This window comes from Pyrus communis, chromosome 7, assembly GCF_041283825.1.
Source record: "Pyrus communis isolate YQ-2024b chromosome 7, ASM4128382v1, whole genome shotgun sequence".
In the NCBI taxonomy this organism is placed as follows: domain Eukaryota; kingdom Viridiplantae; phylum Streptophyta; class Magnoliopsida; order Rosales; family Rosaceae; genus Pyrus; species Pyrus communis.
In genome coordinates this window covers 26968090-26995583 of record NC_142571.1, presented here as the reverse complement: position 1 = coordinate 26995583, position 27494 = coordinate 26968090, and the positions used below count along the sequence as shown (strand labels likewise).

The 27494-nt window shown below is 37.4% G+C and overlaps 2 protein-coding genes across 6 annotated transcripts; both read left to right on the top strand.

Moving 5' to 3' along the window:
• The first annotated feature begins 713 nt into the window (after positions 1-713).
• Positions 714-27254, top strand: LOC137733679 (protein ORANGE-GREEN, chloroplastic). Of its 5 annotated transcripts, XM_088696781.1 has the most exons (11): positions 714-792; positions 905-967; positions 16021-16049; positions 24870-24986; positions 25231-25345; positions 25455-25571; positions 25764-25850; positions 26049-26125; positions 26217-26344; positions 26469-26605; positions 26879-27254. In XM_088696781.1, the coding sequence occupies exons 4-11, from the start codon at positions 24904-24906 to the stop codon at positions 26954-26956; spliced, it is 822 nt and encodes a 273-aa protein (XP_088552907.1). In that variant the 5' UTR covers positions 714-792; positions 905-967; positions 16021-16049; positions 24870-24903; the 3' UTR covers positions 26957-27254. The 5 variants fall into 5 exon arrangements, with proteins under 5 accessions (XP_088552907.1, XP_088552908.1, XP_088552905.1 ...); XM_088696780.1 differs by lacking the exons at positions 714-792; positions 905-967; positions 16021-16049 and adding an exon at positions 24427-24515 and having other exon boundaries at positions 24580-24986; XM_088696779.1 differs by lacking the exons at positions 714-792; positions 905-967; positions 16021-16049 and having other exon boundaries at positions 24424-24986; positions 26217-26280.
• Positions 9399-17573, top strand: LOC137733675 (TMV resistance protein N-like). Its single transcript, XM_088696783.1, has 8 exons — positions 9399-10320; positions 10491-11607; positions 11866-12168; positions 12268-12740; positions 12846-15513; positions 15603-15883; positions 16385-17141; positions 17233-17573. Exons 1-5 carry the CDS (start codon positions 9842-9844, stop codon positions 15511-15513), a joined length of 5040 nt encoding a protein of 1679 aa, XP_088552909.1. The 5' UTR covers positions 9399-9841; the 3' UTR covers positions 15603-15883; positions 16385-17141; positions 17233-17573.
• Positions 27255-27494: the final 240 nt, after the last annotated feature.

Sequence of the window (27494 nt, the reverse complement as noted above, 5' to 3'; positions counted from 1 at the left end):
AAATTTTTAAATTTTTTTAATGAATCTAAGGGTATGCAATCAAAATTTTAAGTGATTCTTTAAAATTCAAAGTATTAAATAAGAATTTTAAGATGGTTTATTAAAAATCTTTATAAATCTGGATGCATTCAATTACGATTTCAAAGAAGTTTACAACATTCAACGTGTATTCAATTAGAAATTAATTTTAAAGAATTTGAAAAAGTTGAGGAATTCAATTGGAGAGATTTCGTAGTGTATTTTAAGCATTCTCAAGCCTCACATCTCCCTATGAGATTTCACGGGAATTAAATTAAAATTTTACATGAAATATCTATAAATCAATTAAACTCCATAAAAATTTATAGATTTATAAATCTATTAAAATATCTCAAATCCCCAATTGAACACAACCCTAAGTATGTTAAGATGTTTGATTAAAAAAAAAGGAGTATGTTAAGATGAACATGGTACTCAAACGTTAGACTAGAGAAATGCAACCCAAACCCATGACTTGAATCCAAGAGTCAGATCTTAGGCTTTTATTCACTGATCACGGGAAAGATGATAGTGACATCCAATATTACCTTACAGAATAATGGAGCTTTCGGTAATATTTCTTTTATTTTTCTTATCGATATATGCTCTGTGATACCGTTGGATTAGTCTGATACTTAATGTTGGATTAGTCTGATACTTAATGTTAGCCGGATTTTTTGAAATCCCAAGAGGTGGCATTTTCCATGGAGAGGTACATAACTCCACGGCCGGATTCTTTTGATTTGTGCTTGTGCAGAAACTGTGAAGATATTGGCATGTCAATTCCCGTTGCTAACTTGCTAATGCCGCCGGTGCTCCTCCAATTTGGGTGCAAGGTACTTTGCATTTCCTTTAATTTTAACATTTCTATATCTGCAAATTACAGTGGATGAGCCCTCTGAATTTGTGTAAATGATGTGGGGTATAATGATGGGATTTTCAATTGCTTCTTGTTTGAATCATCAGCAAACTCTGCATTCATCAGTAAAACAATGGTATTCAATACAACGAACAAGAGCTGCTATGCAGCCTTTCAAGTTTTGCAGAAAATTGCATAGTTGACATCCGTCTTGCCTTAACAAATACAATGGAGAAGTTACAACTCAAACTGTTAAAGTTTTCCCAATATGTGGACAGATTACTTCGTACATTTTGCTTTGTGATTGCTTCCCTTTATGTTTTAGTTGCATGCTCACATAAAATCTGCCAAAAATACACATTTGTCAAGATTTTAAATCCCTTTGTGCACCATTTATTCCGCTGACGAGTTTGATCTTAAAGTTACTTTTGTTGGAAAATTTTGATCTTGAAGTCTGGCACGCATGCTTTTGCGGGGAAGATGCATGAGATTGCGTTGTCTGGAATTAGCAGTCTAAAAGGGCATAACAAGAGGAGGAATAAATAAGAGCCTCAACGATTTCATCTCTCTTTGGAAGAATGTACCAACTAATGCTAAAGCTCTAGACGCTAGAATTGAATGGTTCTGGTAGATATTTCTAGCATCTGTATAAGTACTGTTTGGAGAAGGACGTTATCGCTATTCAGGGCTGGCCCTGGCCCAGTGCAAACAGTGCACCTGTCCAGGGCCGAAATTGTTTTGGGGCACTTCTTCCTTCGCGAATCGCTACAGCGGTGACCAGAGCCTTTTTTCCAGACCAGTGCCCTTTGGTCGCAGCTTTCCTTATCAGCCTCTTGACCTCCAAAATCGCTGCAGAAATTGCCCAAAACTCGACTGAATTTTACAGAATTGGTCACTGTCCTTCACTGCTGCAGTCCTCTGCGTGCAACTCATTGAGCATTCTGGGTACTCTTGCTCCAAGCACACAGTGAGTACTATACTAATATTTCACTAAAAAATGCCCATTTATATGTTTAATTGTTAAATTTGTGATTAAAGTAACTTTGAGATATCCAGACTGTTAAATCCACTGCTGCTTGTTTTCCAGATTCAGACGAAAGATGGGTACTTACTGGATTTGAGATGTGAAGGACTATTAGAAGTCGTGTTTGCTAGTGCAATTTCTGTATGGTTTGGGATTTGAAGGACTATTGAGATTGCTTTGGTGGGGAGTGTTCCCCATAACTGATCCGTGACTAAAATATTGATTCTCTGGACGCCTGATTAGTGAAAAGCCTTGCTTTCATAGCTCCTTTCAATTTTTTCAACATATTGGTCCTACTAAGTTGATTATTTCAAACTTTGAATGTATAGCTCAATATTTGGTGCCCCCTGATCTGAAGTTTTCAGGTTCAGCTGGAATTTCCTTTCTTGAAACTAACTATTGGGTAAATTGATGAACATCAATGGGATACATTTTAAATTAGGCTCTAATGTCCTTCAAACTCAATTGAAATTGGTTACTGGCTGTTCTTGATCTTAATCAGGCGATGCATGGTTCTTAAATTCTCCAGAAGGATCTCTGGGATTCATCCTTGCAGATGAAGGTTTCGATGTATGGGTAGGGAATGTGCATCAAACACGTTGGAGTCATGGACACACATCTTTATCAGAAGAGAATAAGGTTTATGCTTTATTGTAGGATTTTTGGGATTGGAGTTCACGGGAATTGGCTCGGTTTGATCTATCAGAAATGATCTGCTGCAGATATTCGACAACAAGCTCCGAAGTCTTTGTTATTGGAATTCACAGGTTTTACACCTTTTCATCTACTTCACATCTCCTACCCGTGCTGCTACTTTTGGTGTTTACTCAATTTATTCATGTTATCAGGGAACAATCATGTCTTTGGCTGCTCTCACCCAGCCGGATATAGCAGAACTGGTTGAAGCTGCCGCGCTTTTCTGTCCAATATCATACTTGGAGCATATCACTTCTAAATTTGCTTAGAGTGGTTAACATATATGTTGATCAGGTATTCCTTACCTTCTTCAAAGTTTAGCGCATGAATAGCTTCTGTAATAAAATTGATGCATATGTTTATCTTTTCAGATGACATATGTTCATCTTTTCAGATGACTCTTTTTACTTGATGTTATGAGATTATATTAGTAGTAATCTTGTTATCTTTACTATATATGCAGCGAATGGGGCGTCAACCTTTTTGATTCAATATGTGATGGCCATGTTGATTGCTTGGAGTGGTTGTATATGATTTTGTTTTTTATCATCGGGGTTTTGGTACTATGTCCCCCGTTGTATGTTTATTCTTCAAGTAATATAATATGGGTGTGAGGGCCTAGCCCCCACTGGGTTCTAGCCCTCTTTTAATATTTCTTTTTAATATATGTTGGTGTATTGGAAAAATGTATATTTTGAGTGTTCGCCCCGAACACAAAAAAACTCAGGACCAGCCCTGTCCAATGTCCTAATGGCTTGGTGTCAGGTTTCTACTCATGTGTCTTGAGTTCGAAACTCTCTATCTACTAATGTAATAGTTTCGAACTCTTCTTTTAATAATAGAAAATTTTCTTAAAAAAAAAAAAAAAAAAGAGTATGCAAAGAATTTGTCTGATTTTGAACGCATAAGAAATGAAAATAGTTAAATGAGTGACTCATTAAAAATATTAAATGATACTAAATTTATAGGCCGACCACTACAGAGGAGCGAGGGATAGCTGTCCAAGGGCTGAAAGCCAGTAGTAAACCAGTCGTTTCAACTTGCTCCGATCCCAGCTCCTTGTATTTGGAAGGAACTTTGGATTGCAGCGTTGTTGCCGGGAAGAATGTGATTTGTGACAGTGGTATTTGGCTCAGAGTGCAAGAAGGACAGGTGATGAAAGATGCAGGATCCATTGGTATGATTTTGGCAAACACAGCTGCTAATGGAGAGCCAACATTTCTTTCCACTACTTTACCTCCCATAGCATTAAGCTTAGCTTTATTTTTTTAGCTAATATCAAATTACTTTCCACTACTTTAGAGAGAAGAAAAGGAGATGCCATCTCTTCCTTTAAACTATTTTTCATTTAAATATATTAAATCGAAGGGCACAACGAAATTACTTTTCATTTGAATATATTAAAGAGAGTTTCTAGATCCACCTCATTGTCCTATTTATCCATCCTATTTATCCATCCACATTATAATCTCACTCACAATAAAAAGTTACAAAATTAAGATGTTATTTTCTCACCAACTTTTATTCCTAAAATATCCTCATTAATTAGCACTATCTCTCCATCTTGAGCTTGTCTCTAAAATTATTGCACCAGTGGAGAAATAGTTTTAGAGTGCTCAGTGACTTTGCACCATTTTTTTTTTTTTTTTAAATACTGATCGAACTCGATACCCTTTACAGAAGACTACCCTTCCCCAGTTATTCTTCTAGAAATATCAGCATCTTATACATATGCAGCAAGTCCACATTACAATCAATTCAGGCTGATATCCATTGTTGAACATCCAAGCAAAACAAAAACATTAAATTTGAACCGGAGAGTGGCCGATGAAAGCAGAGAAGAAGCACACTATGATTGCCTGTTCGTCTTCGTCTTCAAAAATTTTATGAGAATTAATTTGCAGAAAATGTAGAATATAGTGTGGAACTAGAACGATTTCAAGCTAAGTCGCACTGGGATTTTATCGTTGAGTTGGGGTTTAACGGTAGATAAATCATTTGGGAACAAAGTGCTATCTTTTAAGGCCTTTATTGGTCATTTTACAAATGAGCAAACTTGTGATTAAAAATTTCATTAAAAAGTGAGTGGGGAGACAAGACACTAAAGTGAGAATAACAACACTTATATTAAATCAAAGAGCACGAAAGCCTTGCTTGTGCCTGACCAAAATTGTATAAAATGTTTGTCATTAATGTTATTGAAGGGACATATGCAAGACCACATACTTTCGTGCTCAAATTTTATAAGGAAAACTTACGAAAAGTAAAAAAAATCCTTTAATTTTAATGAAAAATGACAAATAAATGTGTAAATGAATAGTATCAGGAAAGGTAAAAATGTGGTTTTTCGTTAAAAGTGAATAGTACCAGAAGTGTTTGTAAAACTCCCAATTTTAAAAGGCACATATGCAGACCTGGTTCAGGGTTTTAAAGAGCAGAACATCTTTTGAACTAAGTATTATAAAAATTGAAAATATAACTACAGACCTTGAAACCTGACATAAGTTTTTTGCTTGAATAAAACTCATTGAGTAGATTCCACATCAGTAAATTCATTAATTATGTGTGATTTTATACATTAAAATTTTTTTGGATGCCTAAAATACCTCTATTTGGATGATTGATGTACACAATTAATTCCATGCAAATTATAGAGGAGAATTAATACTTTTACAAAAAGAGGAAAAAACAATAATGTTAACATTCATTGCCTAATATATTATAATAATAAAACATGCATAATATATTTAACAATACATGTTAATTAAGTCACGAAATTTATATTTGACATATAATTTAGGAAATTATTTTACACACACGTATAATTAAAAAATAAAGCCTAATATATATGAAAACATGCATACAAAATAATTTACCTAAAAAATATGGAATTATTTGATTCAAAACTAATTTACTTATATTTTGTAATTATTTGCAGATAAAATAATTTACTTACAAAAATAAATATCGTGCTAATATAAATAAATTTATATATAGGTAGTTAATTTGTACGAAAATAGAGACATGTTATTTGATTCAATTAATTAACCTACATTTTACATAAGTGAGAATTAGCTTTGGACTACTAAGTGAGAATTCTTTGGATTAAAGCTTGGATGTGTAGTTTTTCTTTTTATATTTTATTTTAACATGATTATTACATCATAATGCTTGTGTGCCAATTGACACTTGACAAGATCATCATAATGCTTGTGTACCAATTTGATAGCTTGACAAGATGCTGAATACAATTCTTTCATTTTTTCACGTTCGTGTTCTCATGCTTTCTCTCTTACACAGGATGGAATTGGGCTTCTGATGGATATGACCTCAAAGTGTGTCTAACTGTGTACGAGAAGTTGAGCAAGGTTATTGGCAGTGACTATGCAATCAGAGGTTATCTTTCAACCCATCCATCCGGGAAAAAGAGAGCTGAGTTGTTGGCTCAAGCTATGATTCATGTACTAGTCTGTAACTCTTGCATGTGTTCTCAATTTCACATGTCACTGGTTGTCAATAATCACAAACTCTCTCGTTGTCATTTATGTGATTTAGTAACACGTTTGTATATAAATACGACCTAAGTTTCTTTTCTTCATCTTCTCCATAAGTGCCATGGATTTGCTTTCCACTACTTTACAGGCTGGTTTGGTATTGCTGTGCTTTGAAAAAAAACTGCTTCTACTGTGCTGTGAGAATAAGCAGCTGTGAAATAAAGCAGCAGAGTGTTTGGTAAACTTTTTTATAAAAGTGCTTTTGAGAAGAAAAAAAAAGTAGTATTATAGTGTTTGATAAACTTTTATGTAAAACAGATGTGAAAAAAAGCCGGTTTTTTCAAAGCTAGGTTTTGCAGCTTCTTATTTTTGATTTTTTTTCACCCAAAACTGTGAAAAAAAGCTGAAGCTGAAGCTGAAGCTAAACCCTAAAAAAAGCTGAAGCTGAAAGTTTACTAAACACAAAAACAACTCCCAACTTTTTTTTATACCAGCTTTTTCAGAATCACCTCAATACCAAACCAGGCCTCCTATAGCATTAAGCTTAGCTTTAATCATTAATAATCGCATGCCATGAATAAAACGTAGATTATGCAAGTTCTAATCTAGTCAAAATTTTTTTTTTTTTAAATTTCATAATAGCAAGAGCAATGTCTCCTTACATAATATGGATTCCAAACATGCATTCATGATCTTGATATATGAATGAGTCAAATTACTTATCCCTCGGTCTATTAGTGAACTAGCTCTCCAGGGATTGTGAAAGGTGTTCCATTAGAAATATTCTTGTTATCACTTCGACTTGTATTTAGGCAATTTGTGAAGTTCTAGTAGTTGGTAGTTAAAAGCATATACATCAAAGATTTCAGAGTAGTACCTTCACTACCATGACATCAGATTAGAAGCCAAACAACCATTAATCGCTTGCTTTATGTCCGCAATACCGTTGGATATGGTACATATGTGGTATGCGTACACGTAATCAGAGATATTTCCAGTCACTCTAACTCACTCTTCATGTGAATAGGGAGATCGGAATATATTTCAGTTTACAAAGAAGCTGTTGGGTAGGCAAGTGTAGATTCAATGCGTGTGTTATTAATGCTGTTGAATAAATAATTTTTCAATGTAAAGTAATGCATTTGATATTCCAGATGCCTAAATGTCATTCGATAGTTATTTGGATTTACTATGATATGATATGGTGGTATTAAAAATTAGGCATAAGAAATGTGTTTGGAAGTGTCATCTTAAACATGTCACGTCCAAATTTATCAAGAGAAGACGAGAGAATTACCGTCGGATAGTGAATGCTCGTGCTATTTCCAAATAACACCAGTTTCATGGTACATTAACTCTAATCTGAGCATCTCTTTGACCGATAATCAGTTTCATTCATATAAGTCCAATACACGTAAGTTCTTCACGTGCTGGCATGCCATGGCCAAACTTGCAGCTCACTGGGAATCAGTTTCATTTCATATTAGTTCTAGCGGTTGCCACAGTAATTACATTGGTAATTGCTGGCACCAACCTGTATTTTCCTTTTGCAATAACTGTAAGTCAAAACTGCAGTTTTGTAAGCTTGCTCTTGTGATTCTTTAACACGCAGGGGACATGTATCTAAACCAGCTGCAACATATCGGACTGAGTGTGGAGGCTTGGCGTGCAAGGTTAGTTCACAGGGTAATTACTTTATGCTAGAAGTTTAATCCTAATGCGCATTTTGCAATAGTTCTTAGCAGTGGAGCCTTATCAATTTGGGTCTATTATATGGTCTACCTTGATATATAATTTCTTTTTCTGTTATCAATAAAATTCTCTTTTGTACCACCGAATTTAGAGAAAAAATGATTCACCCCCACATGCCTCCTTGAAATTCCTAAGAATTATATTAGAACACCACTTTAGTTAATACAAAAAAATAGTTAATACAACGATCTAGTAGATTGTGGTTCTAAGTTCAAATCTTGTAAAATGCTGATCTTGAATAACTGTTCTTTATTATCCTTTCACATTTGGATCTTTTCTCTTATCACTTTTGTTTATTGTATAGTAGTTGTTGTCATGCTACTTCTCAAATGCTTTCACATTTCAACCTAAAATAATGCATTATCGATAGTTGAATAACTGTAACCACCGCTAAGAAGTCATTGTTATAGTCTATTTGATAGTCTTTGTCCTTTCGGCCTCTTTTTCTCTCTCTTTCACTACACCTTCCAGGCTGGCGGTGTGTCATTTCTCAAGTCTATATGCAAACATTATAGTATTATAAACTTTCATTTTTGTGAACTGAAGGAGCTTGACTTGGGTTTAAGTATTTCAGTATCATCCGTTCGGCAACACAAACACAACCACTGCCATTTTTTTCATACATATATGTTCTCTATACACACTTTTTGTTATAATGAGTGTAGCTTATATTGAAGTCACCGTTTACAGTAGGGATATTGATATCAATGACAAGAACCCCTAGGACTTGGAGTTGAATGAAGCAGCAGCGAAGCTAGGAATTGTCAGGAGAGGCGCGAAATTTATAAAGGTAAAAGGTTCTAAAAAAATATCGACATCCAAATTCTTTAGATATTAGACAATATTAATGTCATTCATAATTTATCAACACAAACAAGTTACAATTATTGTCAGCGAGGTTTTATGCTATGAAAACATCGCATATATAGACTCATTATTAATAAAAGTAAAAACATCCTTCTCATTACAAACTATCACTCCACTATTGATCTCCTATTTTGTTACGCAATGATATTTTTATTCATAATAGAAAATGTTTTCTCTCCTAAACGGTTGCAACCGGTAACATAAAAGCCAATATAAAAATGCATAGGGTCAGATGCCCTATTGTTGTAGTGTGGCTGCCACCACTGTAAATCCTTCACTGTATTATTTATTTTTGGCGCGAATTAATTTCAATGTGTGTTTTTATTAATGCTTTTGAATAAACAAATTTTCTGTAATAGTTAGCCTCCTCTGCTTCTTTGCTGTGACCTTCTAGCTATTGTCAACTTTAGAACACGAGCGGAGCAACAATGTGTAGTGAAGATGTAGATTATACAAGTTCAAATCTAGTCAATATTTTTATTTCATAAGCAATTTGTGGAGTTTTAGTAGTTTTGTAGCTAAAAGCAAATATATCAAAGATTTCATAGTACCATTACTACCGTGACATCAAATTAAAAAACCAAACAACTATTAATCGCTTGTTTGTCGCCACAATACCGTTGAATATGCCACATGTGTGAGATAATTACACTTAACTAGAAATATTTCCCGTCGCCCTACTCATTTTTCGTGTGAATAGGAAGATCGGGATATATTTCCGGCTTACAAAGAAGTTGTTGGTAGGCAAGAGTAGATTCAATAGAGTACTTTTGACCCAGTCCCCTCATGCAAAGCTGCTAAACCATTCTTTCTTAGCATTTTCTTGGGTCAAAACCAAACCAAAGTATGCAGATTCGTTTCACACTGAAACTTCATATGTCCAAGTCCATACCTGGAAGAATATTTTCATATTTTGAAGTCAATTTTGCCTGCAAGAAAAAAATTATTTTCGTTAAATTTCCTGGAAGATGTGAAAACACATAAAGCATAATTTTCTTTGTCCTCATTGACTTCGTACCGATCAGACCAGTTTTTTCGGTGATTCAATTTATAGATCAATCGATTATTTCTGTTCTTACATTACTCTTAATCTTAGCTGCTCGATCATCGCTGACCAGGTGCGATCGATTAATGGCTTCTTCTTCTTCTTCTGGCCTTGGTTGGAAATACGATGTGTTCATCAATTTCAGAGGGGAAGACACTCGCAGGGGCTTCGTCAGCCATCTCTACAACGCTCTGGCTAAGAAACCAATCAACGCCTTCATTGATGCCGAGAAGCTCAGAAAAGGCGACCACCTTTCCGAGCTCCTGACAGCGATTCGAGAGTCGAGGATTTCGATTGTAGTTTTCTCTCAAGACTATGCTTCTTCCACTTGGTGCTTGAAAGAACTCGTGCAAATCCTGGAATGCAAGGATACCAATAAACAGATAGTACTCCCCATTTTCTATGATGTTGATCCGTCTGATGTTCGTAAACGCAAGAGAAGTTTCGCGGAAGCTTTTGCTCAGCACGATCGTGATTCTAACGCTGAAATGGAAGAGGTCCGGAGCTGGACATCCGCTCTTACAACTGCCACCAGTTTATCTGGCTGGGATTCGCGAAACTATGAGTAAATTCTAATTTGTTTTAGTTTCCTTTTAATTTTTGGGATTTTTGTAACGTTTAGGGGTAATTTGATAAATATTTAATTTTTAGTTTTAATTTCTATATTTTTTTAAACTAACAGATGATATTATTTGGTGGTGTTATTATATTGTTTTTTTTTTTTTAATTTGATAGGAATGATGCGGTGCTTATTGAGGAAATTGTAGAAGATGTTTATCGGAAATTGATCGACATCTCATCATCATCATGGAAAGAGAATGGCTTGGTTGAAATGGATTCTCATATGCATGAAATGCATTTATTATTATATCCTCCCGGAGGTGAAACGAATAATGTTCGCGTTGTTGGAATATGGGGTATGGGTGGTTTAGGCAAAACAACTATCGCTAAAGCTGTTTATGATGAAATCGCTTGTCGATTTGCAGCTTGTTGCTTTCTCAAAAATGTCAAGGAGGGTTTCATGAAGCACGGCGAACTACATATGCAGACACAACTTCTGTCTAGTATCTCAGACAACAAGGTGGGGAGTTCTCACATATCGAGTAAAGGTTTTCAGGTGATGTTAAAAAGCCTTGGTCAGAGAAAAGTTCTTATTGTTGTTGATGATGTGGACAAATTAGAACAAATTGAAGCTTTACTCGGAGAGCGACATTCCTTTGGTGGTGGAAGTAGGATTATTATAACAACTAGAGATTGGGAGTTACTAAGCAGCAAGCCTTTGGTGGTGGATGTGATATATAATCCCAAGACTTTGAGTGATTCTGGAGCTCTGAAACTCTTTAGGCAGCACGCCTTCAGAAATGACCAACCCACTAGAGATTATGATGATCTCTCGAATCGTGTTGTAGAATATGCTCAAGGTCTGCCTTTAGCACTCAAAGTCCTGGGAGCTTTTCTTCGTAACAAAACTATACGCGAGTGGGAAGATGAGTTAGAAAAAATAAGGAAAATCCCGCGAAGGGGAATTCATGATGTGCTTAAATCAAGTTTTGATGGACTAGATGACACAGAGAAAGACATCTTTCTAGATATTGCATGTTTCTTTAAAGGGATGGAGAAAGACCATGCAACCCGAATTCTGGACGGTTGTGATTTCCATCCTTATACAGGAATAAGAGTTCTAATTGATCGAGCTCTCATAACTGTCTCAGAGAAGGGGGAACTGGAGATGCATGATTTATTAGAGGAAATGGGTCGGGAAATTGTTCGCCAAGAATCTATCAAAGAGCCTGGGAGACGAAGTAGGTTGTGGAGGTATGAAGATGTTCATGAAGTGCTAACTCAAAATACGGTGAGAAGCCTTTTTCTTATGCACTTGTTAGTAGAAAGCTTCAACTTTTGACCAAAATCAATTTCTTAGGCCCGTTTGGTAACCATTTTTTGTTTTTAATTTTTAATTTTTAGTTTTCATTGTTTTAATAATTGAAAATTGAAAACAATATTAAACTGAAAAAGAAATGATTATCAAACGACTTCTTTAAGAAACAAGCATTAATCTCATTATCTAAACTAAGGTTCTCTGTATTTTCTAATACTTTGATTTGCACAGGCTACGAAAGCAATTGAAAGCATAATCGTGGATTTCTCGTACTCAGACTGGGTATGCTTAAATGCTGAAGCTTTTGTTAGTATGACTCAACTAAGACTTATCAAGATCAATCTTAAGGACTCTGTTTCTAAACATGATTACTGCAAACACCCTCTGATTGGGCCCTATAAGTTACTTAACTTGAGGTATCTCTCCTGGTTTGAATGCCCTCTCAAGTCTTTGCCATCCAACTTTCAATTCAAAAATCTTGTTGAACTTGACATGCAATTTAGTCTCATTGACCGACTTTGGGAAGGAACCCAGGTACGTACAATCATTACATGTATTTATTTCTTTTAAATGTTTGGGTTTTGAGTGAGATGTCTTATTAAGTAATGCATGTTTTCTTGAATGTTTTAACAGACGCTGGAAAAGTTGAAATTCATCAATTTGAGTTATTGTGAATACCTTAAGGAAACCCCTGACTTCACAAATGTGCCAAATCTTGAGAGGCTAATTCTTCAATGTTGTACAAGCTTAGTTGAGGTTCACCCGTCTATTTCGACTCTGACAAACCTTGTTTTATTGAATCTGAATTCATGCCATGAACTTAAGATTCTACCCAGCAACATTCGTATGAAATCTCTCAAAACCTTTAATCTTTTTGGCTGCTGGAGCCTTGAGATGTTTCCAGAGATTTCAGAAGTGATTGAGGGGTTAGAAGAGCTTGATTTATCTGGGTCAAGAATTAAAGAATTGCCCCCGTCAATTAATAATCTCACAGGGTTAAGTTATTTCAACCTAAAAGATTGCAAGGAACTTAAGAGTCTACCCAGCAAAATTCGTATGAGATCTCTCAAAACCTTTAATCTTTCTGGTTGCTCCAATCTTGAGATGTTTCCAGAGATTTCAGAAGGTATGGAGAAGTTAGAAGAGCTTAATTTATCCTAGTCAAAAATTAAAGAACTGCCCTCGTCAATTAATAATCTCACGGGGTTGAGTCATTTGAACCTAGAACATTGCATGGAACTTAAGAGTCTTCCAAGCAACATTCATATGAAATCTCTCAAAACCTTTAATCTTTATGGTTGCTCCAATCTTGAGATGTTTCCAGAGATTTTAGAAGGTATGGAGGAGTTAGAAGAGCTTGATTTATCAGGGTCAAAAATTAAAGAACTGCCTTCGTCAATTAATAATCTCACGGGGTTGAGTCATTTGAACCTAATAATTTGCCAGGAACTTAAGAGTCTTCCAAGCAGTATTCGTATGAAATCTCTCAAAACCTTTAACCTTTATGGCTGCTCGAGTCTTGAGATGTTTCCAGAGATTTTAGAAGGTATGGAGGAGTTAGAAAAGCTTAATTTATCCTGGTCAAAAATTAAAGAACTGCCTCTTTCAATTAATAATCTCACGGGGCTGAGTCATTTCAAGCTAAAAAATTGCAAGGAACTTAAGAGTCTTCCAAGTTGCATTCATATGAAATGTCTGAAAACTTTTAATCTTTGTGGCTGCACCAATCTTGAGATGTTTCCATCGATTTCAGAAGGTATTGAGGGGTTAGAAGAGCTTGATTTATCCGGGTCAAGAATTAAAGAATTGCCCCCATCAATTAATAATCTCACGGGGTTGAGTCATTTGAACCTATCAAATTGCAAGAAACTTAAGCGTCTTCCAAGCAGCATTCGTATGAAATCTCTCAAAACCTTTAATCTTTCTGGCTGCTCCAAACTTGAGATGTTTACAGAGATTTCAGAAGTGATTGAGGGGTTAAAAGAGCTTGATTTATCCGGGTCAAGAATTAAGGAACTAACCCTGTCAATTAATAATCTCTCGAGATTGAGTCATTTGAACCTATCGAATTGCAAGGAACTTAAGATTCTACCCAGCAAAATTCGTATGAGATCTCTCAAAACCTTTAATCTTTCTGGCTGCTCCAGTCTTGAGATGTTTCCAGAGATTTCGGAAGTGATTGAGGGGTTAGAAGAGCTTGATTTATCCGGGTCAAGAATTAAAGAACTCCCCCCGTCAATTAATAATCTCACGGGATTGAGTCATTTGAACCTATCGAATTGCAAGGAACTTAAGATTCTACCCAGCAAAATTCGTATGAGATCTCTCAAAACCTTTAATCTTTCTGGCTGCTCCAATCTTGAGATGTTTCCAGAGATTTCGGAAGTGATTGAGGGGTTAGAAGAGCTTGATTTATCCGGGTCAAGAATTAAAGAACTCCCCCCGTCAATTAATAATCACACAAGGTTGAGTCATTTGAACCTATCGAATTGCAAGGAACTTAAGATTCTACCCAGCAAAATTCGTATGAGATCTCTCAAAACCTTTAATCTTTCTGGCTGCTCCAGTCTTGAGATGTTTCCAGAGATTTCAGAAGTGATTGAGGGGTTAGAAAAGCTTGATTTATCCGGGTCAAGAATTAAAGAACTCCCCCCGTCAATTAATAATCACACAAGGTTGAGTCATTTGAATCTATCAAATTGCAAGGAACTTAAGATTTTACCCAGCAAAATTCGTATGAGATCTCTCAAAACCTTTAATCTTTCTAGCTGCTCCAGCCTTGAGATGTTTCCAGAGATTTCAGAAGGTATGGAGGAGTTAGAAGAGCTTCATTTATCCGGGTCCAAAATTAAAGAACTACCCTTGTCAATAAATAATCTCACGGGGTTGAGTCATTTCAACCTAAAAGATTGCAAGGAACTTAAGAGTCTTCCAAGTTGCATTCATATGAAATGTCTGAAAACCTTTAATCTTTATGGCTGCTCCAGTCTTGAGATGTTTCCATCAATTTCAGAGGGTATTGAGGGGTTAGAAAAGCTTGATTTACCTTGCTCAAAAATTAAAGAGTTGTCCCCGTCAATTAATAATCTTACGAGGTTGTGTCATTTGAATCTACATGATTGCAAGGAACTTAAGAGTCTTCCAAGCAGCATTCGTATGAAATCTCTCAAAAGCTTTGATCTTTATGGTTGCTGGAGTCTTGAGAAATTTCCAGAGATTTCAGAAGAGATTGAGGGGTTAAAAGGTCTTGATTTATCGGGATCAAAAATTAAAGAAATGCCCTCGTCAATCAATAATCTCACAGGATTGAATCTTCTGAAGCTAGAAAATTGCAAGGAACTTAAGAGCCTTCCAAGTAGCATTTGTCAGCTAAAGTCCCTTGTCTCTCTCTCTCTTTCCGGTTGTACAAAATTTGAGGTGTTTCCAAGCATTGAAGAAAATATGGAAGGATTAAGAAATCTTTTCTTGGATGGAACATCTATCAAAGAGCTTTCCCCCTCGTCAATTAATAATCTCACAGGATTGAATCTTCTGAAGCTAGAAAATTGCAAGGAACTTAAGAGCCTTCCAAGTAGCATTTGTCAGCTAAAGTCCCTTGTCTCTCTCTCTCTTTCCGGTTGTACAAAATTTGAGGTGTTTCCAAGCATTGAAGAAAATATGGAAGGATTAAGAAATCTTTTCTTGGATGGAACATCTATCAAAGAGCTTTCCCCCTGGATTGAACGCCTTACGGAGCTTCGGTATTTATATCTGAGAGACTGCAAAAGCCTTGTACATCGTCCCAACACGCTCTGTAATTTGTATTTGTATGACCCTCTCGAGGACGCATATCGCCGTCTTGGCCTGAGTCCCTCTCCACCCCAACCCCCCAATTTCTAGGTAATCAAAATTCAAATCCTATTTTTGGTTCGGAATTAAAATTTGAAATTTGGGAAAATTTATTGTCTGAATAAAGAAATAATTTTCAGGGGTTTTGGGTACTCTGTGCTGATAAACACATGGATACGAAGCTCTGTTTTCTTGAAGCAATCAATCGGACACTACGCCGCGTTGCGGCGGCTTTGATGGAATTGGGCTAGCCACGGCCGCATATTTTGATATCCCAGGAGGTGGCATTTTCCAAGGAGAGGTAACTCCACCGCCGGATTCTTTTGATTTGTGCTTGTGCAGAAACTGTGAAGATATTGGTATGTCAATTCCCGTTGCTAACTTGCTAATGCCACCGGTGCTCCTCCAATTTGGGTGAAAGGTACTTTGCATTTCCTTTTATCTTAACGTTTCTATATCTGCAAATTACGGTGGATGAACGCTCTGAATTTGTGTAAATGACTTTTTTTTTTTTTTTTTGGTATATGCGGGGCATAATGATGGGATTTTCAATTGCTTGTCGTATGAATCATCAGCAAACTCTGCATTCATCAGTAAAACCATCGTATTCAATACAACGAACAAGAGCTGCTATGCAGCCTTTTAAGTTCTACAGAAAATTGCATGGATGACATCCGTCTTGCCTTAACAAATACAATGGAGAAGTTACAACTCAAACTGTTAAAGTTTTCCACCAATCTTTGTGCACCATTGATAGTGATGCCAGTTTTAGTTGCATGCTCACATAAAATCTGCCAAAAATATACATATGTCAAGATTTTAACTCCCTTTGTGCACCATTTATTCCGCTAACGAGTTTGATCTTTAAGTTTCTTTTGTTGGAAAAATTTGATCTTGAAGTCTGGCACACGTGCTTTTGCAGGGAAGATGTATGAGATTGGATCGTCTGGAGAAATTGAGTGCTGCTTAATTTCCAGATTCAGACGAAAGATGGGTACTTCCTGGATTTGAGATGTGAAGGACTAATAAGAGTCGTGTTTGTTAGTGCAATTTCTGTACGGTTTGAGATGTGAAGGACTAATGAGATTGCTCTGGTGGGAGTGTTCCCCGTAACTGATACGTGAGTAAAATACTGTTTCTCTGGACGCCTGATTAGTGAAAAGCCTTACTTTCATAGCTCCTTCCAATTTTTTCAATATATTGGTCCCACTAAGTTGATTATTTCAAATTTTGAATGTATAGCTCACTATTTGGTGCCCCCTGATCTGAAGTTTTCAGGTTCTGTTGAAATTTCCTTTCTTGAAACTAACTATTGTGTAAATTGATGAACATCCATGGGATACATTTTAAATTAGGCTCTAATGTGCTTCAAACTCAATTGAACTTGGTTACTGGCTTTTCTTGATCTTAACCAGGTGATGGATGGCTCTTAAATTCTCCAGAAGAATCACTGGAATTCGTCTTTGCAGATGAAGGTTTCGATGTATGGGTAGGAAATGTGCGTCAAACACATTGGAGTCGGGCACATCTTTTGTCAGAAAAGAATAAAATTTAATGCTTGACTGTAGGATTTTTGGGATTGGAGTTGGCAGGAATTGACTCGATTTGATATGTCAGAAATGATACGCTGCATATATTCGACAAGAAGCTCCGAAGTCTTTGTTGTTGGACATTCACAGGTCTTTAGACTCTTTACACCTCTTCATCTACTTCAAATCTCCTTCCCTTGCTGCTACTTTTGGTGTTTACTCCATGTATTCATGTTATTAGGGAACAATCATGTCTTTGGCTGCTCTCACCCAGCCGGATATAGCTGAAGAAGTGGTTGAAGCCGCCGCTCTTTTCTGCCTAATATCATACTTGGAAGCATATCACTTCAGAATTTGTTATCTTCTGTACATTATATGCAGCGAATGGGTTGTCACCCTTTTGGATTCAATATGTGATGGCTATGTTGACTGCTTGGAGTGGTTGTATTTGATTTTGCTTTTGATTGTTGAGGTTTTGGTACTATGTTCTCCTGTTGTATGTTTTTTGGTTTTCAGAGTAATATAATATGGGCGTGAGGGCCTAGCCCCCAGCTTTGACTGGGTTCCAGCCCTCTTTAAATATTTCTTTTTAATTTATGTTGTTGTACTGGAAAAGGGCACGTTATTCGCTCCAGGCACCAAAAAATTCAAGACCGGCACTAGTCTAATATCCTAGTGGAGAAGCGTTTGGGTTCTACTCATGCGTTCTGAGTTCGAAATTCCCCTTCCTGTAATGTAATAGTTTCAAAGTCTCCTTAATATATGTATGTATGTATGTGTGTGTGTGTGTGTGTGTGTGTGTATGTGTGTGTGTGTGTGTGTGTGTGTGTGTGTTGAATAATTGGCCAAGTGGCCAAGTGGCCAAGTGGACAAATGTCCAAGAAAACTTTAGGTGATTAAACAATCCAAAGGTGGAAACACCTTTCCTTGTTTTGGGGAGAAAATAAGGGAAAAGACCATTGCTTTTGAAAAAAGAAATAGATATGATAGAGCTTGTTTCGGTTGATGATAAAAATAGAGAGAAGAAAGAGTTTTCTTTTAAGCAGAAAGAAGAAAGAGTTCGGTTGTGGCAAGAAACAAGAGAGAAAAGAAAAGTTCTTTTTGCAGAGAGTAAGGGGAGAGTTGCAGAGAGCCCAAAAAGAAGAACAAGTTGCTGCTTCAATTGGTTAGTAATCATCCACCAAAGTAGTTGTTGTAATAGCTTTGAGCTATATGTATAGAGAAGAAATTATTCATTATATTTCTTTCTCTATTTGTTTCTTTGGTGTGTGAGAGTTATTGGGTGTATTGGGCTTTTGGGTTGTGAGATTGCCAACACTTTGTAAACTCCCATTTGGTTGATAGTGGATTATTGGGTGAGCTCCTACTGCTCCGAGGACGTACTCCAGTTACACTGACTGTGGAGGAACCTCGTTAAAATCTTGGTGTTATTTTCTATATTGTTCTTGCATTTCATTTGATAAATTTCGGTGGGTTAGCTTGATTTGGTTCCGCGTGGTTTGGTGCTATCCTAGCACAACAATTGGTATCAGAGCACTGGTTGCTCTTGGGTACTGTCTAATTGGCAAAAATGTCAGACGGGCAAGATGAGAATCCTTTTGGAAGTAGCTCCGGATTTGCAAGAACTACGGTGCAAAATGCAAAGTTCGAAGTTGAAAAGTTTGATGGCACAAACAACTTTGGGATGTGGCAATGTGAGGTCAAAGATGTGTTGGCTCAACAAGATCTACTTGCCGCTTTGGGAGAGAAGCCGGAAGCTATGTCGAAGCCGGAATGGGAGAAATTAAATTTGTGGGCTTGCTCTTCAATTCGGTTGTGCCTTGCAAAAACTCAAAAGTATTTTGTGATGCGGGAGACATTGGCAAGTGTGTTGTGGCAAAAATTGGAAGACAAGTATATGAGGAAGAGTGCAGAGAACCGGCTACACTTGAAGAAAAAGCTCTACCCCTTCCAATACAAAGAAGGTACAAAAATGATTAGACACCTTGATGCTTTTAATAAGTTGATTGCCGACTTGTTAAATTTAGATGAGGATATTAAGGATGAAGATAAGGCCTTAATATTGTTGAATTCCTTGCCGGACTCTTATGAGCATTTTGTTACCACTATTATGCATGGTAAAGAAACTGTGAAATTTGAAGATGTGTCAAATGCCTTGATGAATTATGAAATGAGGCATAGAGATAAAAATCATGATAGTACCTCTGAAGCTTTATTTGTTAGAGGTAGATCATCGGAGAGAAGATCATCTTCTAGCAGAAAAAAATCACAGTCTCGACCTAGAGGAAACTCTAAAAGTAGAAAACCTTTGGAAAGGGATGAATGTGCCTTTTGTCGTAATAAGGGCCATTGGAAGAAAGATTGTCCTAGGTTGAAGACCAAAGGAAAAGAAAGCTCTGAAGCTAATGTTGCTGAGGTTGAAACTGATTTTTCTGATTTCGCTTTAACCACTTCCTCATCATTTGATTGTGCTACTAAGTGGGTGTTGGATACGGGTTGTACTCATCATATGACTCCTCACAAGGATTGGTTTTCAAGCTTGAAAGAGTTTGATGGCGGTGTTGTGTTCATGGGAGATGACAATCCTTGCACAACAAAAGGGATTGGTACAGTTCGTTTGAAGTTGCATGATGGCATGGTTAAAGAGTTGACAGGTGTTCGGTATGTACCGAATTTGAAGAAAAATCTTATTTCTTTGGGAACTTTGGAAGCCAAGGGCTTCAGGTTTCATTCAGATGGGCAGACATTGAAGGTGACTTATGGTGCACTTGTTGTGATGAAAGCTCCTCGATGTGGCCATTTGTATTTATTGCAAGGAAGCACTGTGACAGGTGAAGCATCTGTAGTCTCAGAAAATATGGGCACATCCGATTCTGATACTACTAGATTGTGGCATATGAGATTAGGCCATGCCGGTGAGAAAGCTCTACAAGGGCTTGTGAAACAAGGTCTTCTAAAAGGTGCCACGACTTGTAAGCTTGATTTCTGTGAGCATTGTGTCTTGGGGAAGCAAACTAGAGTGAAGTTTGGTACTGCTGTACATCAGACAAAGGGCATTCTTGATTATGTGCATTCGGATGTTTGGGGTCCTACAAAGACTCCCTCTTTGAGTGGTAGACATTGGTTCGTGACCTTTGTTGATGATTATTCAAGAAGGTCTTGGGTCTACACTATGAAGCACAAGAGTGAGGTGTTGAGCATTTTCTTGGGTTGGAAGAAAATGGTTGAGAACCAGACTGGGAGAAAGATTAAGATTTTGAGATCGGATAATGGTGGTCAATACACATCCGACCCTTTCTTTAAAGTTTGCAAAGAGGAAGGGATTGTGAGACATTTTAGTGTCCGGGGAACTCCACAACAAAATGGAGTTGCAGAAAGATTGAATCGAACCTTGCTTGAGAAGGTTAGATGCATGTTGTCTCAGTCGGGTTTGAGCAAGTCGTTTTGGGCAGAGGCAGTTACTTATGCATGTCACATCATCAACCGATTACCCTCAGCTGCTGTTCAGGGTAAGACGCCAATGGAGGTATGGACTGGAAAACCTTCTTCTGATTATGACTATATTCGTATTTTTGGTTCACCTGCTTATTTTCATGTAACTGAAAATAAACTTGATCCTAGAGCCAAAAAGGCTATCTTTCTTGGTTTTAGTAGTGGTGTCAAAGGTTACAGGTTGTGGTGCCCAAAGATGAAAAAACTTGTAATCAGCAGAGATGTGACATTTGATGAAGAAAATATGTTCAGAGACTCTGAAAAGAATGTGAAAGATGTCCAACAGGTGGAGCTTGAGAAAGTTGCCTCTAGTACTTCAAATCCTATTTCCGCTGATGTCGAAGCCACTACAAGTGAAGAAGTGGGAGACCATGAGGATGTTGAAGAAGTTGAACTTGAAGATTCTATTCAAGTTGAAGAGCAAGTTTCACCTCAAGAGTCTATTGCCAAGAATAGAGGAAAAAGACAAATTACCAAGCCAGCTCGGTATAGTGACTATGTTGCTTTTGCTCTTCCTATTATCACTGATGAGATTCCATCCAATTTTGAGGAAGCCATTGAGAGTGAGGAAAAGGAGAAGTGGTGCAATGCCATGGGTGATGAGATGAGTTCTCTCATGAAAAACAAGACTTGGGAGTTAGCTAAATTGCCTAAGGGTAAGAAAGCTATTGGTTGCAAATGGGTGTATGCCAAGAAGGAAGATGTTGCTGAGAAAAGCAATGTCAGATTCAAAGCAAGATTAGTTGCTAAAGGGTATGCACAAAAGGAGGGCATTGACTACAATGAAATCTTTTCTCCAGTTGTGAAGCACTCCTCAATTCGCATTATGTTAGCTCTTGTTGCACAATATGATCTTGAACTTGTGCAACTTGATGTGAAGACGGCTTTCCTACATGGTGATTTGAATGAAGAGATTTATATGTGTTAACCGGATGGGTATAAAGTGAAAGGGAAAGAGAATTTGTTTTGCAAGTTGAAGAAATCACTTTATGGCTTGAAGCAATCTCCAAGACAATGGTATTTGAGGTTTGATAAATTTATGAGAGGCCAAAATTATTCTAGAAGTCAATATGATCATTGTGTGTACTTCAAGAAGTTGCAAGATGGGTCTTTCATTTATTTGTTGATATATGTTGATGATATGTTGATTGCCTCAAATAATGTCGAAGAGATTGATAAATTGAAGAAGCAAATGAAGAATGAGTTCGAGATGAAGGATCTTGGTGAAGCAAAGAAGATCCTTGGCATGGAGATCACTAGAGATAGAGAGAAAGGTTTGGTATGCTTGAATCAAAGACAATACCTTGAGAAGTTGATTCGGAAGTTTGGAGTTCATGATTCAACCAAACCGGTTAGTACCCCTTTGGCTCTTCATTTTAAATTAAGTTCTCTACAGTGTCCTAAAACTGATAAGGAGAAGCTGCAAATGAAAGATATACCATATGCAAATTTGGTTGGTAGTTTGATGTATGCAATGGTATGCTCTAGACCGGATATTGCTCATGCAGTTGGCATGGTGAGTCGATATATGCATAATCCAGGTAAAGAGCATTGGCAAGCAGCTAAATGGATATTGAGATATCTCCATGGTACTCGAGACGTTGGTTTATGCTTTGAGAGAGATGACTCTGGTATTGGTCATTTTGCTGTTGGTTATGTTGATTCAGATTATGCAGGTGATCTGGATGGAAGGAAGTCTACTACAGGCTATGTGTTTACTATGGCTAAAGGGCCAGTTTGTTGGAGGTCCATTTTGCAGTCGTCTGTTGCCTTGTCTACTACAGAGGCTGAATATATGGCAGTTGCTGAAGCTATAAAGGAGGCCATTTGGATACATGGACTGATTAGAGATTTGGGGGTTGATCAGAAGCAGGTGGAGGTGCATTGTGATAGTCAGAGTGCCATTTATTTGGCTAAGTATCAGGTTCATCATGCGAGGACCAAGCACATAGATGTGCGTTATCACTTTGTTCGTGAAGTTGTTGGTGAAGGAGAAATCATTCTCCAGAAGATTTCAACTAAAGACAACCCCGCTGATATGTTGACTAAGGTTGTTGGTGTAGCCAAGTTTGTTCATTGCTTGAACTTGGCTCACATTTTGCCTATATAAAGAAGGCGTTGAGCAGTAGGAGTTTTGGAGCATTTGGCTCGGCATGAGTTGTTCTCTTGCTAGTGATTGGGAGTGATGTTGTGTGTTAATTGTGTTGTTTGGCTTATCATGGCGTTTTTCGGAACTTGGCCAAGGTGGAGATTGTTGAATAATTGGCCAAGTGGCCAAGTGGACAAATGTCCAAGAAAACTTTAGGTGATTAAACAATCCAAAGGTGGAAACACCTTTCCTTGTTTTGGGGAGAAAATAAGGGAAAAGACCATTGCTTTTGAAAAAAGAAATAGATATGATAGAGCTTGTTTCGGTTGATGATAAAAATAGAGAGAAGAAAGAGTTTTGTTTTAAGCAGAAAGAAGAAAGAGTTCGGTTGTGGCAAGAAACAAGAGAGAAAAGAAAAGTTCTTTTTGCAGAGAGTAAGGGGAGAGTTGCAGAGAGCCCAAAAAGAAGAACAAGTTGCTGCTTCAATTGGTTAGTAATCATCCACCAAAGTAGTTGTTGTAATAGCTTTGAGCTATATGTATAGAGAAGAAATTATTCATTATATTTCTTTCTCTATTTGTTTCTTTGGTGTGTGTGAGAGTTATTGGGTGTATTGGGCTTTTGGGTTGTGAGATTGCCAACACTTTGTAAACTCCCATTTGGTTGATAGTGGATTATTGGGTGAGCTCCTACTGCTCCGAGGACGTACTCCAGTTACACTGACTGTGGAGGAACCTCGTTAAAATCTTGGTGTTATTTTCTATATTGTTCTTGCATTTCATTTGATAAATTTCGGTGGGTTAGCTTGATTTGGTTCCGCGTGGTTTGGTGCTATCCTAGCACAACAGTATGTATGTATGTATGTATATTTTTTAAATGTATGCAAAGAATTTGTCTAATTTGAACGTGTAAGAAATGAAAATGGTTAACTGAGTCACTCATTAAAAGTATTAATTCCACACTTGATCATCTTATATATGAATGAGAATGTATCATTTTTATATTTTTTTTATTACGAACAATATTTTACACTAATATATACATTAAAGAGGGAAAAATGTTCAAACTCGAAACATAATGAGTTAAAAAATAAACATCATCATCAGGACAATTCATCACTTGCAACTCATAATGTTTGCATGAGGCAAGTAACCCTCTCACCAGTGGGCCAGTGGCGGCTCTGGAGCAGGACGAAGTATTCGATCACACAAAACCTCGATATCTCAAAGATAATCACAGCACCTAAAACCATCTCCAACCGATCCAGCCAAAGGGCTATAGGGCTAAAAATAGCTTGGAATGACATGAAAACCGTCTTCAAGTGGAGGCTAGGCCAAAGGGCTTAGGCCCCATCTGGCCAAAACCCCCAAATCAAGCCAACGGGCTGACCATTTCCAATCAGCCAGCCAACCCTCCAGCGGCAGAATGTCAAGCTTGACTTTATGGCAAGTGCAACAATACCATGCTTTCTTCGTTATTGTGGCAAGTGACACTCAAAATATGTCAAAAAACCTTATTTTAATACGTTAGTTTAATGTAATTAACCATATTAATTCAATTAAAATAATAAATTATTGAGGGGATTATGTTTTGTCTATGACCTTTTGGCCATCTCGATTGGAGATGCGTTTTTTGTCAAGGGGCTATCTTTGGCCCATGGCTCTTTGGCTCCATCGGCTGGGGATAGCATAAAATATGACCTACATTGTTTATTAAAATATAATTTATTACGAAACTATAGGGCTAAACATGATATTTTAGACCTAATTCGATTGGAGATGGCCTAACCTTGTGCTTCCGACGTTTATCATCCTATAATAAAATTTTAAATCCGAAAAACAAGGGGAAAAAAATGAGAGAAGAATCAGCCACTTCCCTCCATTTTTTTTTTTTTTTTTCCGGTCGGTCACACTCTCTCTCTCTCTCTCTCTCTCTCTCGCCCTGTCTCTCTCCTAATCCTAGAGTTCGGTAGTTGACCAAAAAAGAAAAAAAAAAAAAAATTCCCAGAGTTCGGTAGTTGACAAGTGTTCTGCACATGTTCGGTGCTTCAAGATTTACGTTTGTTTTGTCTCCACCTGCACCATCTCCATTTCTCAGAGAGCCTTCTTCTCTGCTTCTATGGAATTTACCAGCGAAAGAAACCTGAAGAGAAACAGAAAGCTCTGCCTTCTGGTTTGAGAGAGAGAGATGCTCTGCTCCAGCAGACTCTTGGCCGTTTCTTTCGCCGTAAATCGGTGCAGTCCGTACGAACTGCATAGCGCCGGCTGCTCCAAATTCAGTTACCCAAGAAGCCCCATATCAACAAGCAGCTCCAGATGGCGATCCCTGGCCATGGCTTCGGAGCCCGACTCCTCCTCTTTCGCTCCGTCTGTCGATTCTGATCCCAATCCCTCCGCCGATACAAGCCCCGCCGGGTACTCCCCCCTCTCTATCTAGGAAATTAACAGAAAATGGAAATTTAAAGTTCCAAGCTTTGGCTTGTTACTTTGCACTGTGAAATTTATGAGATTGCAGACAGCTTACTGGTCTTTGAAAGTTTGTAACTTTATGTGAAAAACCCATGTGATTTATCTGCTGTTGATGTTAATTAACCCAAAAATTATACGGAAATTTCTTTGTAGCCTGTAATTTTTAGTTTTTACATGGTTAATTGTGCAGATTTTGTATCATAGAGGGGCCTGAAACGGTGCAGGATTTTGCCACAATGGAGCTGCAGGAAATTCAAGATTATATTCGGAATCGGCGCAACAAAATTTTCTTGCATATGGAGGAGGTGAGAGCAATTGCTTGTTGCTACCACTTTCTCAGTTTAGCATGTTTTAAATTACTCTCCAATTGCCATTAGAAATGTGTTCTTTAAGAATGAGCTTCGATATGCGTAGGTTCGCAGGCTGAGGATACAACAGCGGATTAAACGCGCAGAGATTGGAGCGGTAAATGAAGATCAAGAAAACGAACTTCCTAGTTTTCCATCATTCATTCCCTTTTTGCCTCCCCTGGTAAGCTGCTGCCCCCGCCCCGGTGAAGAAATGTATTTCCATGGTTAATAAATGTTTCAGTAAACTTGGCCGTTTCGTACCCCCGATGTTTTTACCTGTATTTTGTTGTAGCCTTTTGTTGATTCATAAAAAATCTGTGAAAAGTAGAGTTTGTGCAAAGTATTAATCACAGGGTGAATGCATTGCTTGCAGAGTTCAGACAACCTTAAGCTGTATTATGCTTTTTGTTATTCAATTATTGCGGGGTTTATCCTTTTTGGTGGCCTCATAGCTCCCTCCGTAAGTTCTTTATGCATTAACTTGTTGTGATTAGTTATAACAGTTATTCACAAACATTGTTTTCATTTACCGGTCTGACAATACAGTTCTGAATTTGCAAGTGAAAAATGAGGAAACATATCGAATAAGTGTAGTTGTTGCTTATAAAACATGGATTCGGTTTGTAACTCTTTCCTACAATTACCCTTACATCTTCAGTTGGAGTTGAAGTTGGGAATAGGAGGCACATCGTATAAAGATTTTATAGTAAATATGCATCTGCCATTGCAGTTGAGGTATGGCACTATCTTGACATGAAGCTAAATAATGTTAATACTATATTGTTACCAGTTTGGTTTATTGATCTCATATACTTTCAAACTGCAGTCAAGTTGATCCCATAGTGGCATCGTTCTCTGGAGGAGCAGTCGGAGTGATCTCAGCATTGATGGTAGTTGAAATAAACAATGTGAAACAGCAGGAGCATAAGCGATTCAAATATTGTCTTGGAACTGGTGTGATAATGTCCTATGTTTCTCACTTTTAGTCATATGTACTGTAGCTTTAAATATATACGATGGAAAGATGTTTGGATTGGTTTCGTATGTCAACTACCCAGTGTATTTGATACTTATGCAGGATATCTTGCTTGTGCTCGTTGCTCCAGCACTGGAACCCTTGTTCTTACCGAACCAGTTTCAACAGTTGATGGCGGAAACCAGCCCCTTTCACTGCCAAAAACTGAAAGATGTTCAAATTGCTCAGGAGCGGGAAAGGTTAGACATATAATTATGGCCGTTGAATTGAATGTTTACTGCATACTAAATTCCTCTTCTTGCCTGCCGCTTAGAAGCACTTGTTTCATCATATACATTGAGGAATAGCTGATTCACATGTTTGGTGACTGTTGTGTTTGTCGAGCACGTGAAAGACATTTCGGAAGAAAAATAATTGACTGGAAATGGAGTTTTAAGATAATTTAGTAGCAAATTTTTGAGAGGTGACTTCCAAATGGCAAATATCTAACATTGCATCTGCAAATGTGGCAGGTAATGTGCCCGACATGCCTTTGCACGGGAATGGCGATGGCAAGTGAACACGACCCTCGGATCGACCCCTTTGATTAGAAGCGCAACGCCATCGTTAGTCGTTCCCTTACCACTTACAATCTTCTCTCTCTCTCTCTCTCTCTCTCTCTCTCTCTCTCTCTCTCTCTCTTTTGATGCAAATGCAATACGTACATCCTTTTATAAGTCGTGACATGAACAAGGAACTTCTGTGTATATCAACTGTTCAAGAATTTGACCAGACATCTGAAAGCGATTCAAATATTTCCTTTCCTTCAAATTTGTTTTAAAAAATTGAAGAATCGACTTCTTCCGAGGGATCACCTTTGAATCAAAACTGCTTTGTTGCTCGTCCCAACAGTTAACGAGGGAATTGTTATTAGCATTCACAAAAGTTAGAACACCACCAAAATCAAAATTTTGGAGAAAACGTTGGCAAAAGTGGTAACACACATATATGTGTGTGTTGCCACTTATATATATAAACATAAACATAACATAAACATAGCATGCATATTGCACACACAAATACTTGTAATATCAAGATATATACAGACAATAGAATGAAAATGCCAACTCTGCCAAGATTTATAGTGGT